This window comes from Pinus tabuliformis, chromosome Q (assembly GCF_031772625.1).
Source record: "Pinus tabuliformis cultivar Carrire ecotype Pingquan chromosome Q, CPIR1, whole genome shotgun sequence".
In the NCBI taxonomy this organism is placed as follows: domain Eukaryota; kingdom Viridiplantae; phylum Streptophyta; class Pinopsida; order Pinales; family Pinaceae; genus Pinus; species Pinus tabuliformis.
In genome coordinates this window covers 87761759-87782361 of record NC_142296.1, presented here as the reverse complement: position 1 = coordinate 87782361, position 20603 = coordinate 87761759, and the positions used below count along the sequence as shown (strand labels likewise).

Genomic DNA, 20603 nt, shown 5'->3' with positions numbered 1-20603 from the left:
AGTCTAGAGCAAATGTTCTGAGGAGACTGTGGGCAACTTCTGCATGCCTAGACACATAGGGCTATGCAGAATTACCTGCCCAAGCTACAAACATTAACAATAGTTTGGGCATCCATTATACTAGTTAGTGCACATGCAAGAGGGCAAGTAATGGAGTCAACTTGCTATTGTAATGAGAATGATTTTGAGTTTCGAATGGTGAATAAATGGACCACAGAGGTTGTGGAGTTACTAGGTCCTTTGCTAGAGGAGCCATTGTTCGGTGTCCTTAAGAGTAGTGTTTTAAAATTTGGCCGAGCCGACCGAGCTGGACCCCTGGCCGGGCTAGCTCGGTAGAAAAACTGGTTCAGTGGCCGGTTTGTTACCGAACCGATCGAGTCGGACCACTGGCCTGTTTGTTACATTGTTTTAAGATTCGGTCGGCTCGGAACCGATTCGGCTGAGTTGGCCCGAGTCAAGGCCTCACCGGGTCGACTCGGCCAATGAACTGGTTCGGTCGCCCGGGTTATTACCGAGCTGGCCGAGTCCGAGCCTACTCGACCAGGTTGGATGACAGTGGCCCGTGAATTAAAAAACAATGATTTTTTTTAATTTTTTTGCTTTTGGGGTACTCCAAGGTTTTCACGATGATACCTTATGGTTTTTTGTCCCTAAATATGTTTATCTCACTTGATCTTGAGAGGTTTGTTTTGTTGGTATCACATATGTGGTAGAGATTCCTTAGGGATAGCTTCATTCTTCTTCAAATGCTTCAAATAGGTTCTTTGCCCCTTTCTTAAAGCAAACCTAACTTTGTGGCCCCAACCTTGGCCCTCCAAAGATGAGCATCGAGCCTTGAGTTGATTCCACATGGTGATACACCCCTTGATGACCCTCCAAATGCTAAAACACTAAACTTAAAAGCTTGAACGTTGGACTATTTGATGATATGCCCAAATGGACTGAAGATGCCGCCTGGCTGGCCTTGACCCTATTTTGGTGGATGTTGCCTTCTTCCAAAGCACAGATGAGGATGGCTATCATTGAGATGACTTTGGAGGGCTAGCACATCCCTCTTTGATGCCAATGCTTACCCTTAGGGGTGCCATGTCACTCACATGCTTGAAAAGGGTGACATAGGGTCTCTCCTAGATGGCATCATGGTGGAGGATGCACGTTTTGAAGATGTACACATGCACTTTGGGACTTTCTTGGAGTGAGGAACACTCTTGGACCCTTGTATTAGTTCCTTGATGACTTACAATCTATTTTGGAGGATAACACCATTTCAAGCCTCCTTGGTTTATGTGTTTTTGTTTTGATCTCTATATCATCATCATGTATGTATTGGACAGTGCACTGGGTGCCATTTTGATATAATGGATATATTCATGAGCCTACTTTGATCATATGTTGTCTTCTATCTATATTCTAATGCTGTGTTTGGAAACATGAATGAAAATCTTTAAAATTATGTTTTTTTATAAAAAAATAAATATTTAATGTATTTTTTACAACGACCGAGTCATTGGAATCAAGCCGACCGAGTCGATACCGAGTCTATACCAAGTCGGAGTCGGAGTTGACCCTCAGCCGAGTCGAAGTCGGAGTCGGAGTTTTAAAACATTGGTTTGTTAAGGTGTTGCGGTTGGTGGATGGGGAAAGATTGGCTATGGGCTTCATTTATGAGGCTATGGATCAAGAAAGGAGCAAATCAAGGCAACATCCAAGGATAGCGTGGCTAGTACTGGTGCCTACTATGTTATCGGATCCGCAGTGGTAAAGAGAAGGAAACACGGATCCTCGCATCCAAACTGGATTTGGATTTGGATCCGCCTGGATCCATGTATGATCCGCTAGGCTAGCGTTTCAGCGTCAAACGAAACATTTCCCTGTTTTTTGGAGACGATTTAACTGGTTTGGTTGCAGATTTCGGTGGTTTTGAAGATGGAATGGGTGTTCATAGCGCACTGCGGGAGGTTGGCTAGTCGAGCCACTAAAACATCGCGTGGTTGGGGCAACAACACAATGCATGAGGTGTAACTGTGAGATGTTGCGTGGTCGGGGTGTCAGCAGCGCGTCACACGGTCAACACCATAATGTTGCTTGGTCGGGGCTGTGGGCAGCACAACGACGGTGACTCCGGCTGGAGAGGGTGTAGGCATTGGTTAAAGTTTTTTTATTACGTCTTTTTAATAATTTTAATTAATTTTTTATTATATTCAATATATATAATTATTAATATTTCATTTACATAAATTTATAATGTTAATTATAAATCAAGTATAATATTAAAAAATAAATATTAACATTATTAGCTAATATAATATTAAATAGTAATATATTTAATTTATATTTATAATATTAATTTATATTATAAATTAAATATTATTAATATTTAATTTATACACATATAATTTATTAATGTGTAATTTATAATTTTAACAACATATATTTAATTTATATATAGTTTTGTTAATATTTAATTTATATTAATGTTTTAATTTATAGTTTTATATATTAATTAATTAATGTTTAATTTGAGATTAAAAAACATATATTGCTACTTTTGTATGGTTTTAATTTATATCTAACTATAAAGCAGAGTGAAGGAACAAATATCAATAAAGACCCAAAATCTCCTTTGTGATAGTATGTGGAAATCTTGGCAAAAATGTTGGGGATGGTTCATATAAATGGAGATGTAGTGAAAGCAATAGCATTCCAAATGGCTCATACACTAAGGCCCATCTCACTGGGCAAACTAAAATAAGTGTGTTAGTATGCACCTACTTTATATTATCATATTAGTAGAGTGACCACTCATTTTTGTATTACTGCTATCATTTTTGTATGAGGCAGCATGCATTATTTCAGTGTTTAGATTCATAAATAATTTAATGATTTAGTTTTAATGTTGTGACTTAGTAATGGTTTTGATTTAGAACTATGTTTTCTAAAATATAAAAAATATTATTATATTTTTTTGTACTTGCCATATCCTCACCGTATCCAGATCCTGGCTTTTCAAAAAACCAACAGATCCATATCTGAATCCGTATCTGTATCTTGGTAACTTAGGTTTTACAGTTTACTTTTGTTGTAGAGGCCATTTAGAGCCTCCTTGGTTATGTGTTTTTATTTTGATCTCTATATCATGTATGTATTGGACATTGCATTGGGTGCCATTTTGATATAATGGATATATTCATGAGCCTACTTTGATCATATTGTGACTTCTCTCTATATTCTAATGCTTTGTGTTTGGAAACATGAATGAAAATCTTTGAAATTATGTTTTTTCATAGAAAAATAAATATTTAATGTATTTTTTACAACGACTGAGTCATTGAAATCAAACCGGCCAAGTCGATACCGCGTCAGAGTCAGAGTCGACCCTCAACTAGTTCCGAACCCGAGTCAGAGTATTTGTGTGATACATGAGTGATTATCATACATTGGAAAGGGTTAGTGTAGTTTTTGAACATATAGCAACCATTTTTGAAGAAATTTACAGGATGTAGAAGAGAAGTGCTAAATTCAAATTGGTCTTTCTCAAGATTTTGAGTTAGTGTTATTTGTTCTTTTCAACTCAGTTTGTGGGTAGTTTGTTGACCGTTTAATTCTGGCAGCGATGGTTGTGGAAGGCCAACTAATGTTTCTTAGGTTCCTTAGTTTCTGGAAGGCCATCATTATACGGAGTATGAATGCCGTGTTTCTCATGAGGAGAGTCTTGTAGATAATGCCTTTGATTTTGCATTATCATATGTTGGAATTAATATACCCATATTGGCTGAAATCTGTTGATTCTCATCTTTGGAATCAAATGTTTTGAATGTGTGCGTTGAGAATTTTCCAGACATGATTTCATAGTCAGCTTTTTAATTACTCCTTCAAAATCGGCTTTTCATTCCTTTGAAAAACTTAGAAGGAAACCTCAACAAGTGACCCATTAGAAAAACAGCACGAGATGGTTACTGAAATCACCCCAAACTGAGCGGAACAACTTTCCGTACTACTGCATGGAACAACTGTATGTACTCTATGGCAGGCTGTGCACTGCCCAGAATAATGTCTTTCCTGGTTGCCTGCTCTCTCTCTCTAACCTGCTCACCTGTTCAACTGTGGTTAAAGCCTCTATTTTGACGTGTTTTTATACTTTTAGTTGAGTATCTGTTTTTTGAGATTTCTCATAGTCTAAGTCATGCATGAGATACACTTTTGAGACTCAACTGCTAAATATAAGACTTCCACTTTTTTTTAATAACTAGAGCGAAGTAAAATTACCTTTTCAAAAATAGAATTATTTTATGAAAATATCTAGAACTACTTCTCATATGTTCACACTAAACTTTTGTGGAAGTTCCTGTTCAAGCTATAATTCTCAACACTGTTGTACACAGTGCGAATTATAAAGGTGTCTGATGGCTACATGCCCTTGTTGCAATACTTTCCTAAGTATGATGACTTGTAAACTTGGCACAGGAATTATAATTTAGGAGCTAAATTAATGATCCCACTTTTTAGTCTTTACTCACAAGTCATATTTAAGTTTTTAATGGGAATCCTAACAATATAAACCTAAGTTACACAGTATCATGACTTGTAAACGTTGCACGGGAATTATAATTTAAGATCCAAGTTAATGGTCGCTCTTTTAAATCTCTACTCACAAGTCACATTTAAGTTTTTAATGTGAGCCCTAATGATATACACCTAAGTTACACAGTATGGGGAAATGTATATGCAATTGAGCAAGGAATTTACCATACATTAATTCCTATAGATGATTACATTATGCAACTTTCCGAAAATTGAAACCAGACTTTATAAATAAGGCTTTATATGCCAGGCTACATGTTCCAAACATTCAAATACGACATGAGCTAAAACAGAATGGTCATCGATCCCATCTTCATCTGAATTAAGAAGAATAGAACAAAATGCATGTTCACTGGTGTATCGTCAATTGGAAGGAGTGTTTTCAGTACCTCTTTTAGTTTCCTCAATACTTAGTGCAGTTAGAGGCAGTGACATGTTGGGTTATTAAAGGTCCATATCCCAGTATTTGCAAGGCCCAGTTGTATATTCTGGATCCCTACGAAATGCAAGGTGAAGGTTGGAATGCACAAAGACGAGATCCTTGGCCTTTTGTGACCCTGACCTGCTGCATTTCGTGGAATGAATAAAACTGTCTATATATTTCAAAAGTCTACTTCATGGAATTGTGACATTTGAATCATGATTTAATTACAACGGACATCTAATTGGCATTGATTAATACTTTCAAATTTCAAATGTTCTAAATTGCACTGGTCTGTACATTCCTTCGATTGAGTTTCCTAGATCGGATATACAGAAAGCATAGTCATAATAGTAAAATTAATATGTTTTGCCAAATTGCATATGTTTGAAACTTGGATAATTGATTAATTATAGAAGGCAGTTGCCAATTTGCTGTATACTTAATATAATTCTCTAAAGTAAATTAAATTGATACCTGCAGATAGGTTTTGGAATTTTTTTACACAAAAAGCAAGAAAATGTTGCTACCTATCTAATCGTGATTTATAGAACTATTGTTATTATTATTATTTTCCGAAAAATATCTCATGGGATCCCTCCCCTCTTTCCCAAAATATCTATAGATGCAGGGTGGCGCAACCAGCTGCGGTAGCAGCTGGTAATGTTTGAACTTGTGATCTATGGCCTCACTGAAGGCAGCATGCCTTGTGCAAATAGTTCAACCAATTGAGCTAACCATGTGACTATTGATTTATGCATAAAGATACTTGTAGCTTTTTATTGAGTAGTTTTCTGTATTTTGGAATGGGAAAAGTGTCATTATCCTGAACTCTAAATGCTCTTGATTCAGGTGATGCATCTTGATGCTGAAAAGGAGATGATGTCCCAGTGTGTTGCTTTGCTTGGGAAGTTTATAGCTGTGCGGGAACCTAACATTCGATATCTTGGGCTGGTAAGATTTTAAACTGGTTACTGCTTTGTTTGAAACCTCAAGGCTTTCCAAGTAAACCATGCTTATAGTATTCACAAAACTAATAAAGGTTAATGCTCAGCCATTAACCATGAAACTGTTGACAAAGATGAAAGTTTTATTCACTGGTCTGCTGTAGAGAATCACTTGTTTGATTAGTATGTTAGAAGAAGCATTTTTGTAACAAATTGACAAACATGACAATTATGCGGCATGGAAATATTTAAGTTATCATGTTCATGGTTTTTATTTTTTTGTTCTTGCAGGAAAATATGACTAGAATGTTGATGGTAACAGATGTTCATGAGAGCATTAAAAGGCACCAAGCTCAAATTATTACTTCTTTAAAAGATCCCGATATAAGGTAATCATTGATGGACTGGTAGTTTTTTAAATATGGAAAATTATTATTAAGGAAAAAAACAGTGTTCCATGGAGATCTACTCTCAGGGGTTTGGGATGCGCCCCCCAGGCTCCCTGCATTCTCTGACTGGGGAGTATCCCTTATGCTCTCCACGCTCCATGGATTTGGGGACCTAATTGGGAATGTCTCCCGTTCCATATCTTTTCATTGTTATTTTTTGTTGTGACAATCTTACTCTTTAATATTTAAATTTTAAGCGATGATGAATGTAATTATATGGTGTATCATTGCATTTCCTTTTGATTTGGATATTGATGGTTTACCACGAGAAGTACAATGATTTTTCTATTTTAAATACCACTTCTAAATTATGTAATTTCAAATTAGTGTAAGGATGTTGTTGTTTGTAATTTTTTTTGTGAAATACATATCCCAGGGAGGTTGGTACATAGAGTAAACTGGATTCTGCACAAGGTCGAGGCTTTGTCAACATGGGTTAAGGTCATTACAACAATATACTCACTAAGAGCTCAACATGTCACTTGCGGGAATTGAACCTTGGTGGGGAGAATAACACTTCTGATCTCAGCTTTTCAGGCTAGACTCAAATGGCATGTTGTTGTTTCTATATATATGTGTGTTTGTGGTTGATTAAATTACACAAAAAATTATCTTTTTTTCTTTTTATATTTTTTTATAATTGGAATTTGTTCTTTTATATTTAATATATGGAGTAAGGTGCTCTATATTGGTGATCCAAATGCCCCTTGTGTTTCCTCCTTAAATTTAGAGGTTTTCTCCACACATCCCCAAGTTGAAACCCTGCACTCCGGAAACCTGCTGGAACATCGGAAAAAAGGGGCAAGTTTGATGTGTGTTCAGGTTTTAATAGAAGTTCTGTTCAATTTTGCTCATGTAATAGTAAAATTTCAAGTTACCTATTATTCATGATTGTGATCATCCAAAAATGATTCATAACTTTATTTCATGTAAAAGCTGAATTCTCTGAGTTTTGGAAAACTATTACTTGAAGTTTGTAGGCAATAGTTAAAATATGCATCTTGATTTTTACATTCACATTTAACTGAAATCTGAAGTTATGTCAGATGTTCATGCATGATGTCTAGTGTTTGCTTCAAATTCTGCAGGTAGATTAGGAATCTATTCAATTTTTTCCTTTTCAATACCGGTTCATCTAGGTTGCCTTAAATGCTGTTGTGTTTACTCCATGGCACTAACTATCTAGGCTTCTTGTAGGCAAGGGAGGTAGATGTTGGTCTAAGAAATGCATGGTGTAAAAATTGGTTTTTCTGTTAATCTCTAAGGACAATGGGATTGAAAATGCAGTATAAGGAGACGAGCTTTGGATTTGTTATATGGGATGTGTGATGTTACCAATGCGAAGGATATAGTTGAAGAGCTTTTACAGGTAATCTCTATGGTAATTTAAGTTGAAAGATAATTTTCTTAGGTTACATTTTATAATGTTGGTAGGTCTTTCCACAGTTATGTAAACTATGTATTTGTTTTCTGAATGTTATCCATTTTATTTGAAATATTTTACCATAGGTATTCATGTTTCACATTTACATATGCAGTATCTTACGACGGCTGACTTTGCAATACGAGAGGAATTAGCTCTCAAGGCTGCAATACTTGCTGAGAAGTTTGCACCCGATCTTTCATGGTAGGATTGCGAACTATATCGTTGGATGTTGTTATGTTAGCCCTTGTTGAGTACATTTTGTTTTGTTACCCGTTCCTGGTTTTTCGGTATGCTTTTGATGTAGTGCTGTAGGTCATTTTTTCTTTTTTTTTTTGTTTGAAGTTGTGAATATTCGTGTTAATGACACATTGTCTGCCAATGTTTACCTGTATTTTAAAATTTTCCTTTTGTGTTGTTCAGATTCACTGTGGCTATAAGCTTAAAGCGTTATGCTAATGCTGTCACATGAATTTATAATATAGACAATATGATGTTGTGCTGGTGTCAGCAAACTTTGCATTGCCATGTAGAAGTACGCTTTGTATGGGGCTTGAAGAGAGATTATGTTGTGTCCTTTTGTTTTTTGACATCAGCTTCTGGGGATCTTTAGTTCCATAAGTTCATTCTTATGAAGAGAGCAGCAATGCTTATTCAGAAACAAAACATTATGCTTACTTTTGAATACATTTCCTTACTGTTAGGGCTGCCCAGTGAACACTTGCATGGAAAGCTGTTGGCACTAGTGTTATGATCTTTGTCCATCACCATGTCCAGCCTACTTGCGTGGTCATGACATTATTGGATTCATGTTTTTTTATTTTATTTTCTTGGTATTTTGTATTTGATCCTTTTTGTAAAATAGGATCTGTTTCCGATACAAGTGGTTCTGGATCCCAGTGACAGAATCATGGCAGATCTACCCCCATCCCCTTTTGCTTCCTTTGAAGAACATTTAACATCATCATCTCCAGGAACAAGTGAGTACACAAATTGCATAGATATTATATGCTAACTTGATCAAAATTTGAGCAATTTGTCCCCTAGTGCTCCAGTTAAGCACTTTAGAGTTAGCATTAGATTAGTTGTGATCAGCATGTTTTTTTTGGTAACTAGAATGAGCCTAGTCTAGGGCCAGTCCGTCTATTGGATGGAAGAATGATCTACCCACAGTGGGATGGCTATCGCCAGGATTGTGGGAAGTTAGGTCGAACTTGGACACCCCTTGGGAATCTGGGATAGTTTAATTCCCCACAAAGTGGCTTCCATCCTCAACCCCTTCCATGAGGTTTGAACCTGAGACCTAGTGGGGACTAAACCCCACTCAAACCAACTGGTCTACACCTCATGGTTGTTGTGAAATCATGTTTATATCAATTTTATATTTTAGTAGTTTTGTGCAACGTGTTGTCTTCAGTGTAGTCTGTCGTCTAGAGAACTGTATCTCTCATCTAAAAGGTTAAAATTCACATGCAAATTGTCTTTCCGTATTCAATGGTCTCTCTTTGTATTTAGCCATTGTCACTGATGTGTTGTCATAGACTTGTAATCTGAATTAGAAGGGTTCACACTGCACAGTTTTCCACTATTAGTAGGTTTTGTCTCTCCTCTTGCAATTAGAGGAATTGATTTTACTTCTCATCATTCTCCATCATGGCTCCATATTATTTCGGTGTTAAGCCTGAATATTTTATGATGCTATCTGCTAGCAATTGCAGTCATTAAATCTTCAGCACGTTTGGTGGTCTTGTTTCATTCCCCAGTTGGCACTGTGAGTATGAGAGCTAAACAACTGATATATTTTAAATTCATAGTTCATTTCTTTATTTAATTTTTTCAATATAGAAGTTTAATTTTAAATATATAAATATAAAAAAATCAGGGTTAGGGTTCTGATTCTCTGATTCCTAATTTTTGAACAAGTGCTGAATCTGCACCAGATTCTTCTGCCAATTCTGATTGCATCCAGGGTTTGTATATTTTTGAATTACTTCTTCACGATACCTTCAATTGTTTGGGGTGGTGGGAAGAGGTGGGCATCATCTTCTCAAGGAAGGCACTCTCCTTTTAAACTAACATTGTATGGAGCTTCTCAAAGCTTGGTGCTTTATACCCTTAATTACCAGGATACTGCTATGGTTCCGCCATAATTTTGAAAAGGCAGGATATGTATTTGGGATATTGCTGGGAAATGGAAAGTACCAAAAAATATAAAAATATTTTATAATTAAAAGAAAACAAAATTCAAAGTGAAGTCTCTAAACCATTTCCGAATTACAATGTAGGAAGTTATAACCAAAAAAGGAGAGTTCTCGTGCATATTAGGATAATATTGGTATTAGCCATCCATGTACCATAACTGATCAGTTATAACAATCATGGATTATCATGGATATGGATCCACCAGACTTTTGAAAAGCCAGGATCTAAACACTGCTGGGGAATGGAAAGTACCAAAAAATATAAATTATTTTTATGATTAAAAGAAAATAATAAGACAACCATTCCAGAATCACAATGTAAGAACTATAAGTTATGACCAGGAAGGAGAGTTCATATGCATATTAGTATTAGCCATCCATGTACCATTACTGATAAGCTGCTAAGTTATAACTTATAAGTTATAACCACCATTGATTATTGATAATTTTGAAGACCATTTCAATATTAGCATGAAGCAGGTCACGACAGCAATTTTGCGAGCCATATCCACATGTCGAAACCAGCAGTGGATGAAGTGGGTTTTTCACCCATGAATAAATAACAGTGAGTGAAAATGAGTAACAGCGTAGTGCATAAGGAGAGAATAAGGAACGTCCAATAATATGTTATGAGCTTTAACTTCTGGTGACATTAATTAAAGTGTTGTTTGTAGTATGTACTAATGACCTACATTGGTTATAAGTTGGCTATATGAGTGGTGGTTAAATAACTTATTCCATGACATAAAAAAGAAAACCATTTTGATGTACTTGATGACTCCTCCATTACGAAATTTGATCGAGCTGCCATTTACTGAAATTAGGTGGGTATTTGAGCATAAGATTTGTGTCTTCTCTGTAGAAGATAAGTTGCCATTACCATGTCTTCTCAGTGTCACCATTTCCCAAGTATGATTGAGTCGTCAATGTAGTGACTGTTTGATTCATTCAATCTTGCTTTACTAGCACTCACTAGTTTGAGCCACCATATATACCTTGATCGAGCACTGTCTCGACTCTTTACTTCTCAAGCCATAGCTTCTCATTTTAGTCTACCATAATCTCTGAGCATACACTAGTTTGTAGCCAGAGGGTTCAGGGCATGGACATTGGGTTTGGTATCTGTACAATGGCATACAGTAATTTATAGCCATGGGGTTTCGGAGCCTGGACATAGAGTTTGGTGTCTGTAGAATGGTGGGTTAGAATAGCCAAAATAGATAAACTAGAGCAACTAGAACAAAATAGAACAAACTAGGTAGCGATATGCTAAATTGCGCTGGTTGGTTGTAGTATTCCCATGGGTCTGCTGTTCATGCTGTACTGTAAAATAACAGTGTCTATCCCCTCTGTAGGCTGTCTTTCATCCCTTTTCCATGCTTTCTCCACATCCCTCATCCTCTTCCCCTTCCTTTGACCCCTTTCCCTCCCCAATAATAATTATTTGTCTGCTACATATCTCTCTTCTTCCTTTCATCACTGTGGGTTCCCTGGAATCCAACCAGAACAATAAGAAACAGCCACAGTTTGCTCAGATTGCGAGTGTCCAAATTGTACAACATATAGGAATAGAGAGCAGAGACCCTAATATGCATATCCTAACTCAGTTGCAAATGACGGGCAATCCAAAATTGGAATGCAGACTGTGAGGATTTGTGAAGAGATTGGAACAACTTGTAACAATGAGCTACTATAAACTGCAAGCAGAAGTTCATTGATTTTCCAAAAGGGTTTCAGAGGTATAGTTAGAAAACCTTATCCTCAAACATATAGTTTAGGATTCTGGAACTCAAGAAAGTTTCCAACCTCTAGGTGACTCTCTTCATGCTGAACTCCTGGACCCCAAAAACAAACTGAAACCTAAATTAATTCATAGGTATAGGTGGTTTGTAGGAGAGACAAGGCCCCACCTCAAGCAGAGGTAGAGGAAGTGGAACAAGCTTAAGCTAATTGAGGAATGTTCTAAGTGGTCGTGTGAATTAATTTGAAGGTTTGAGGACTTGCCACCTCGGCTTCATTACATGCTAATCAGATGCAAGCATGGATTTTTTTTTTGCAAGACATCTTTAGCCTCCCAGAGCTTAGCCCTAGGCCTGAGAGTGCATGGTACAATTCTGAATCCACTACATTCTTCCTTGGATTTGAGACCATGGGAGATGGACTGTGAGATCTCAGAGTGAAGCAGGGACTCTTTGCAAATCTCCATAAAATTGGTTGATCTTACTTGCTTCCAGGTTGGAGAACTTAAAAATGGTGGGTTGGAGTAGCAGTGGCTTGAAAAGCATTGAAATGGGTAGTCATTTCGAGATATCAGAGCGATGATTCTGGTTTCTCCTCCCCTGGGGTATTCCTGGATAGGGTCTACGAAATGTTGCCCTTGGCATGGCGCGTGTGGAGTTTCTGGCATCTTATTCGAGTGCTGGAAGGTCCACATGGTCCTCTCTAAGGCCACTTTATGATGGACTTATGCTCTCATATATTCTTCATCTCATTGAAACCCAGGCAGGTCCTTTTTGGACTACACTAGGCTATCTATGCTATCACTCACTTTCAGTTTGCAGGCAGGAGACACAAGGTACTGGTGGGGTTAGGGGTTCAGTTGGTATTGCTTGTTATATTAGGTCTTCACTCTAGGGTAGTCACCATGATCAGCTTTGATGAGTTGGCTTGTTTCATGTTGGTCTGGATCAATGGCATGTCATCCGTTCCTTGTGACATCTTCAGTGTGGTCTTCTATTTGCGCCCTACTTCAGTAGGTTATGCTTTTGAGAGGGTTTCTAGTGGGGACCCCTACATGAAGATAGTCCGTGTTTGGAGAATTAATACATGTAAGTTTTATGAATGATAAGCTTGTATTGACATTAACTTTGAAGAGAATTTGAACATAACAATTTAATGTGTGGTAGTAGCCCGTGTCTTTTTTTTTTTCTAAATGATTTTCTAGAAAATTTCATGTTGCGGAGCATCTGCTGTTCAAGATGGCAATAGGGCAGTCAATTGTTGGATCCTTTTGGTGTATTTAAAATCCTTAAAAATAGATAGTTTATCCCATATAATGTTGGATGGAAAAGAAAAGTTTAATGGTTAGGATTTAAAATCATGGAAACGGGAGATGCTTCCTAAATTTGAATATAGATGTTTGGGCAAACTTGTGTTGGGAAAAAGATGCAGAGTCAAACTGATATGGATGCGCAAGTGACATATGATGCAAAGAGTTGAGAAGCCATGGCGTTGATGAAGCTCTTGGTAATGAATGAGATGCTTCCTAATGTTCAAGGTGATTGTGATGCATTTGCCTTTTGGGAGATATTACAAGACACACAGAAATGTCAGACAAATGTAAAGCTTTGTTTCTTAAAAATATGTTGTTGTCAGTTAAAATGGAGGAGTTTGATTTCTTGCAAGATCATTTACTAAAAATCAAGGATCTTAGAGCTCAGTTTAAATGAAATGAAAAAAAATGATAGAAGATATGGTGGTTATAACTTGAAATGTTTGCTGTCCTTCAATGCAAATTATTTTGAGGGTTTAAACATTACTAGTAGTGATATAATTATGACATTTGAGTGGTTGAGCGCTAAGATCTAGTAACAAGATAGATGGAGAATTAAGTTTGGTTATAACAGTGGAGTTGAGGCTTCTAATGTGGCACCTGTAGCAAAATTTAAGAGCAAGGGCAACAAATAGAGATAAGTAAATGATGGAAATAAATCTCCTGAGTCATATAAATGTAGAAAAGCTATTAAATGTTTTTATTGTGGTAGGTTAAGGCATATAAATGGTGTATGTCGGAAGTAGTTGTAGGATCTAATGCACGACCAAGGGCATTCTTCAATTGATCAATTTGGAAATAAATATGGTAATGTGGCTGGACACATGAAGGAGGAAGTGTTTTTTGAGTTCATGGCAATAAACATGGATTCAAAGAGTGGTAAGAATGATTTGTCTGTTGATATAGGGGCATCCAGATGTTTTACTAACAATAATGATTGGGATGTTGATATTTTAAGAGGTTAAAGTTGAATCTGATTTGTTGTGTTGAATGGCGAAAAAGAATAAAGGGTTAGAGGAAAGGGAACTTTGTACTTCAACTAAGAGGTGAGAATGTAATGATTAAAGATGTATATTATGTTCCTTGTTTGCAGAAATATCTATTCTCAATTAGTAGTATAATGAAGCATAGTCCACACTTAGACATACATTTTAGTGATAATAGGTGTTCTATTGTTGATGAGAATAGCAAAAGGATGGTTCCGATGGGTGTGGAAGAACATACTATCTGTTCAACAGAAACATGGCAGTAATTTCACCCAAAACTTAACTGCTATAGTCTATACGAAGATGCTCAGGGATGTTGAAGATGGAATGGTCGAATGTGATAGTGCTTCCTCAAGGAAGCAAACCCAAAGTTATGACATGTTGAAGTATTAAAGGTGAGTTCAGTGAACAAGCTAATCTCTATGTCAATGGTGGAAAGGCTAATTGTTCATCCTGTTGAAGGAAATGTAACTAGGTTCGGTCTTCATAAATGTACTTTTGATATTTATATTTATTCAAGAAAAGAAATATTACTTTTATAAGAAATGTCAATGAGTTTCTTGCTCATTGAAGTAGGTCTAGCACATGTCAAAGTGCTATAGGTGAGTCAAAAGAATTATGTTGAAGACTGTAAGGGTATGTTACATTATGTATATTTATTATTTATGTATAAAAGTCAAAGAAGACACCTCCAAGCAAAGCCAAGTCTCCTCCTAGCAAAGACACCATCAAAAGAAGCAATGGCACCATTAAAAGCACCTATCAGAGCAAAGAAAGTCAAGTCGGCCTCAAAGCAGCAACTCGGCCTAAAGGAGGGACAATCCTCTATATATAGAGGCTTTCCACTCTAAAGATAGCGAAGATCATCTCTGAAATCAGTGAGCAAGTGCAGTCAATTAAAAGGTGGAAAAGTCAAGTTTAAGGGAGCCTCTAGAGCAGCGAAGAAGGAGAAAATATATCCGAAATATAAAGGATTGTTTTAGGGTGAATTGCAGCCACATGTGCGAGGAATAGAAGGGCTGACTACGGTTACTACAGCAGCAACATTGAAGTTGCTTATTTATCATCGTTTGGGCTTCAAACTAGGCCTACTAGGTCTCCTATACAAGCAAAGAAGGAAGGACCTCAAGCAAAGGAAAAAGGAACCATAAAACTTCAACAAGAACTCTCACACGTGCGAGTATTAGGGCTGTTGTGCTGTCACACTAAGCCTAACATTATACATCAAGAAGGGACTCGTTTGATCAAGAGAAGGAAGGAATATTCTTAGTTAAAGGAGATCACTAAAGATAAGTATCTCTTCTAGAAAGACTACTAATAGTGGAAGAAAGAACGATGTGCCGGAAGGAGGATGAAGTGCCTGGGAGCAAAGTGCTGGAAGAATGTGGACAAAGTGCCGGGAAGACAGTGTAGAGGGAAAGAAGGACTTGACTTGTGCTTGGAGGATCTTCTAGTCAAGGGTCTAGGGTTTGGCATTGATCAAGAAAGAAGCTTCAATAAGAGAAAACTTACTGAAGGGTTTTCCTCTTAAGGGAAGAGAGGCTTTGGCCCTGACAGAGAGCCAACCTCTTGTGTTATTGTTTTATGTTTTGATAGCAGTTTGATGAAGCACACACACATGCATTAATAAGCAAAGAAGAAGATTAAGCTAACAAAGATAATTTGTAAGCAAATTGTTATCTTGTCATGAAGAATCACTCTACATCTAATTGCCTTAGATTCTTCAACATGGTATCAGAGCTAAGGTGATGCATCAAGGAAAGGGAAACTCAAGAACACTCATCAAGGAAAGGCATCTACAAGGTTGGAGAATCAAGCCAAATCTACTCAAAGAAAAGAAGGCCTACCATCTATCATTCATCAAGGAAGACTACACAGCAAGAAGAAGAGCCTTACACAAAGGCACCTACAAAGAAGAGAAGATAAAAAAGGGACGTACATCATTTACAAGTTACCAAGCAAATCTCTTCATCAAGTCAAGTCCACTTGGAGAAGGCAACTTGAAGAACATCAACATCCTAGGAAGGCAAGCCATCAAGTCTTCAAGGAGGAAGCAAATCCATTACATCTCAAAATCTATCAAGTAAGTATATGTCCCCTTCTGAATATACATCAATGTCTTTTTGCAAGGAAAGCAACAAATTGGTAGGTACCAATAACTTTCTTGGATGGAAGAAGATGATTGATTTACTTCTCAAGGAGAATGAACTTCTAGAACATGTCAAAGGGAATATCACTATCCCTGCTAAGGAAAAAACCCAACCCTTAGCAAAGTACAATAAGGATGAGACAATAGCTCAAAGGATTCTAATAGAATCTATTAAGGACTCTCTCATTCCTTATGTCTCCAAATTGGAGACATCAAAAGAAATTTATGATAAGCTAGTAGAGCTATTCTCGGTATCCACAGTCGGAGAAGTGATATCTCTAAGAAATGAATTGTACAAGTTGAAGATATCAAAGGAAGGAATAACTCCCTACTTCATGAAGATCTCTGAGATGAGGCGATCAACTCAAGAGCTTGGGGAAGTCATGTTTGACAGAGAAATGACAACTGTAGTACTCAATGCTCTACCTGAGGATTGTGGCAACTTCACATTAAGCATATATGCCAAGAAGGAAGCAACCACACTCAGTGAAATGTGGTCTCTATGCAAGACAGAGGAAACCATACTTGAAGCGAAGGAAGATGTGGGATCAAAGCAACAATCATTTGGTACCATGGCCAAGAGAAAGGGAAAATTTGGCAAATTTGGTCCACGAAGAACAAACAACAAAGATAGGTCCAAAATCCAATGCTATGGATGCCAAGAATATGGACACTACAAAAGGAATTGTCCTAAGCTTAAGAAGGACAACAACAACAAAAGAAAGAGGGAAGAACAACAACAAAAGAAAGAGGGAAGAAACTCACATGACTCAAGAGGTGAAAGAAGAAGAAAAGAAGCAAAAGAAGGAAGATCGTCCAAATCTCTACTATGGCTAAGTCAAACTCTTTACTTCAAGTCTTCTTTCAAGGTTTTGAGTAGGATAGGAGCATGGAGGAATAAAATGAAATTGCATTACTAGAACCATATTCTAGAATCTAGAAGCATGAAGTGCATAGAGTTTTAGATACTCATGAAGAAGTAGCATTTATAATGAGAATAAAATGCATGGTTAGAAATATCTTCTAGAATATAGGAGCATGGTAGATATAACTCAAGATATTCATGTAGAAGGCGCATACCTAGTATAGGACCTCATCCACGATGAAATAAGATTGATAATGATTAAGAATCGTAGAAGGCCTCCATCATCAAAAGAAAAGAAACGTTTGCAAGACAAGGGTCTTTAAGATCCTATGATGGAATCTTCAAAAGAAGGTTCATGAACCAAAGTAAATGTCTCATTGGGAATCCCATTCATAGGATTCAATAAAAGGATGATATGCAGGCAAGCTAAGATGAAGCAAGAAGGGCCACACCAAGGACAACCAAATGAAGCTAAGATGATCAAAGGAGAATCAAGATGAGGTATGTATGCATCAAAGTTTAGTCATGTTACCATTTATTGAGTCATTGGAATAGTTCTATAACATGATCAAGTACGAAAGAATCTCTTTCACCAATGACATGCTCGAAGGCATGTACTACAATGTAATAAAGGTCAACAAAAGGATATGCTCACATGAGGAGTATAAGATTGTTGACTAAGAAGCAAGAAGAAATGCTGACTAGTCCAGGAAGCAAGCAATGAAGAAGTGCTCTCATGGAGCATAAGGTGGTTGATCAATTTATCCAAAGAGAAGCAAACAAAGAAAGAGCTCAAGCATGTGAAGAACACCATGATCATCGAGATCACTATCTGACAAAAATAATTTGGAGATATCTTCCAAAAGAAGGCAGGACAAATTTGACAAAGAAAGGAAGGACCCTTGACAGCTATGAAGGCCTTGGAGATATTTAAGATGCAGATAACTGATTCCACTCTACCAAGATGTCGTGATGAAGAAGCCATCCAACAAAAGAAAAGGCAATGATGAAGCAATATTAGGATGAAGTCATGATGGGCTACTAGGTTGAAGCGTGTAAACAAGCAAGTACAAAGAAGCATCCATGAGAAGTGTAGTCCGAAGCATGGACATATGACAAAGGAGTAGCCAGATGACAAGAAAACCTGATGTATGACAAGAAAGCCGCTTTCCACGAAGGAAGCAATGACATGAAAAACCAGGAAGGAAAGTGATTGATGGATGGTGCCCTACCTAGAAGAAGTTCGAACAAAGACTTCATCACAACAAAGAAAGGAAGGAGATCAAGCAACTAAAGGACCCATAGAAAAGAAGTTGTTGATGAATGAAAGAGTCCCTAGTTAAGAGGGAGCTCTGACAAGTCCCTAATCAAGAGGGAGTTTTGGATCACCCCTGATTACAAAGGAGTGACAATTGTGTTTTTCCATTTCATGGGTCATGCACTAGACCAGGACTAACAACCGTAAGTCTAGATGAAGGCCATGTATTGAAATTTAGACACAAGATAGACACCACATTCTTGTCTTCACTCGGGAAGAAAGAATGGCAGGGTTGGGTAATCATCTGGCATCCGATACTCTTTGAGGATGTGTAGGGCATCCAAGACAAGAGTAGGCAAGAGGACTGATATTCTTTGAGGGTTGGGAACCCAAGACAAGAATAGTCCTAGAAGGTCATACTCAGTGAACACCCGAGTGGGTATGTACCTTGAGAGACAATGACTAAGGTGTCTAAAATTAGTTGGTCTCGCCAACATTGTGCTATGATCTATTGAGAGATAAAGCTGTCAGTCAAGGCATTGTTGAGGAAACAATGTTGGCTATTATGATGCTATAACATATGGATTGCAATTCCGGTTTCTCTTATGTGAATTCTTCAAGATTGAAACATAGCCAAACACCTTGTAATGTTGTATGGATACCTCCCTAGTTACAAGGGAGTGTTGAAGGAAATGTAACTAGGTTCGGTCTTCATAAATGTACTTTTGATATTTGTATTTATTCAAGAAAAGAAATATTATTTTTATAATAAATGCCAATGAGTTTCTTGCTCATTGAACTAGGTCTAGTATATGTCATAGTGCTATAGGTGAGTCAAAGAGTCAAAAGAATTATGTTGAAGACCTTAAGGGTATGTTACATTATGTATATTTATGTATAAAAGTCAAAGAAGACACCTCCAAGTAAAGTCAAGTCTCCTCTTAGCAAAGACACCATCAAAAGAGGCAATGGCACCATTAAAAGCATCTATCGCAGCAAAGAATGTCAAGTCAGCCTCAAAGCAGCAAGTCGGCTTAAAGGAGGGACAATCCTCTATATATAGAGGCTGTCCACTCCTCTAAAGATAGCGAAAATCATCTCTGAAATCAGCGAGCAAGTGCAGTCAATTAAAAGGTGGAAAAGTTGAGTTTAAGGGAGCCTCTAGAGAAACGAAGAAGGAGAAAATATATTCGAAATATAAAGGACTGTTTTAGGGTGAATTGCAACCACATGTGCGAGGAATAGAAGCGCTGACTGCGGTCACTACAGCAGCAACATTGAAGTTGCTTATTTATCATCATTTGGGCTTCAAACTAGGCCTACTAGGCCTCCTATACAAGCAAAGAAGTAAGGACCTCAAGCGAAGGAAAAAGGAACCATAGAACTTCAACAAGAAAAACCACATGTGCGAGTATTAGGGCTGCTGTGCTGTCACACTAAGACTAACATTATACATCAAGAAGGGACTCAGTTGATCGAGAGAAGGAAGGATCATTCTTAGTTAAAGGAGATCACTAAAGATAAGTATCTCTTCTAGAAAGACTACTAATAGTGGAAGGAAGAACGAAGTGCCAGAAGGAGGACGAAGTACCAGAGGAAAGTGGACAAAGTGTCGGGAAGCCATAGTGCAGAGAAAAGGAAGGACTTGACTTGTGCTTGGAGGATCTTCTAGTCAAGGGTCTAGGGTTTGACATTGATCAAGAAGGAAGCTTCAATAAGAGAAAACTTATCGAAGGGTTTTCCTCTCAAGAGAAGAGAGGTTTTGGCCCTGGCAGAGATTCAACATCTTGTGTTCTTGTTTTATGTTTTAATAGCAGTTTGATGAAGCACACACACATGCATTAATAAGCAAAGAAGAAGATTAAGCTAACAAAGAGAAATTGTAAAAAGACTTCACAAATTGTTATCTTGTCACGAAGAATCACTCTACACCTTATTGCCCTAGATTCTTCAACACATCCAACATGGCCACCTAATCCGTTAAGGTTATGGTGAATAGTTACTAAAGTCCAAGAAACCTTGGAAATTGAATCCAACGGTTTCAATTTTGTATTTATATGTACTTCATTATTAATTAAAATTGATTTCGTTTCCAATAGTGATTCCAAATGTGGCATCATAGCAATGGTATATCTGACCTGTTGAATAACTTGAGCACCTAGTTTTGTGGCCTTCTGCAAACATTGCAATACTCCCTTCATGTCTAAATTTGTGCAAGCAATCTACGTAAGCCCTATCTTTGTGGAAGACCAAGGGAGTGGTCTTTTGCAA

General features: G+C 37.3%; 1 protein-coding gene across 1 annotated transcript in view; it reads left to right on the top strand.

Annotated features, from left to right (window-relative positions):
* The window catches only part of LOC149218380 (AP-2 complex subunit alpha-1-like), a 185884-nt gene that overhangs the window by 111844 nt on the left and 53437 nt on the right, over positions 1 to 20603 (top strand). The window contains exons 9-12 of the mRNA XM_089383930.1: positions 5855 to 5956; positions 6241 to 6338; positions 7686 to 7767; positions 7937 to 8025. Coding sequence (XP_089240056.1) covers positions 5855 to 5956; positions 6241 to 6338; positions 7686 to 7767; positions 7937 to 8025 — 371 coding nt within the window. The remainder of the gene's footprint in view (positions 1 to 5854; positions 5957 to 6240; positions 6339 to 7685; positions 7768 to 7936; positions 8026 to 20603) is intronic.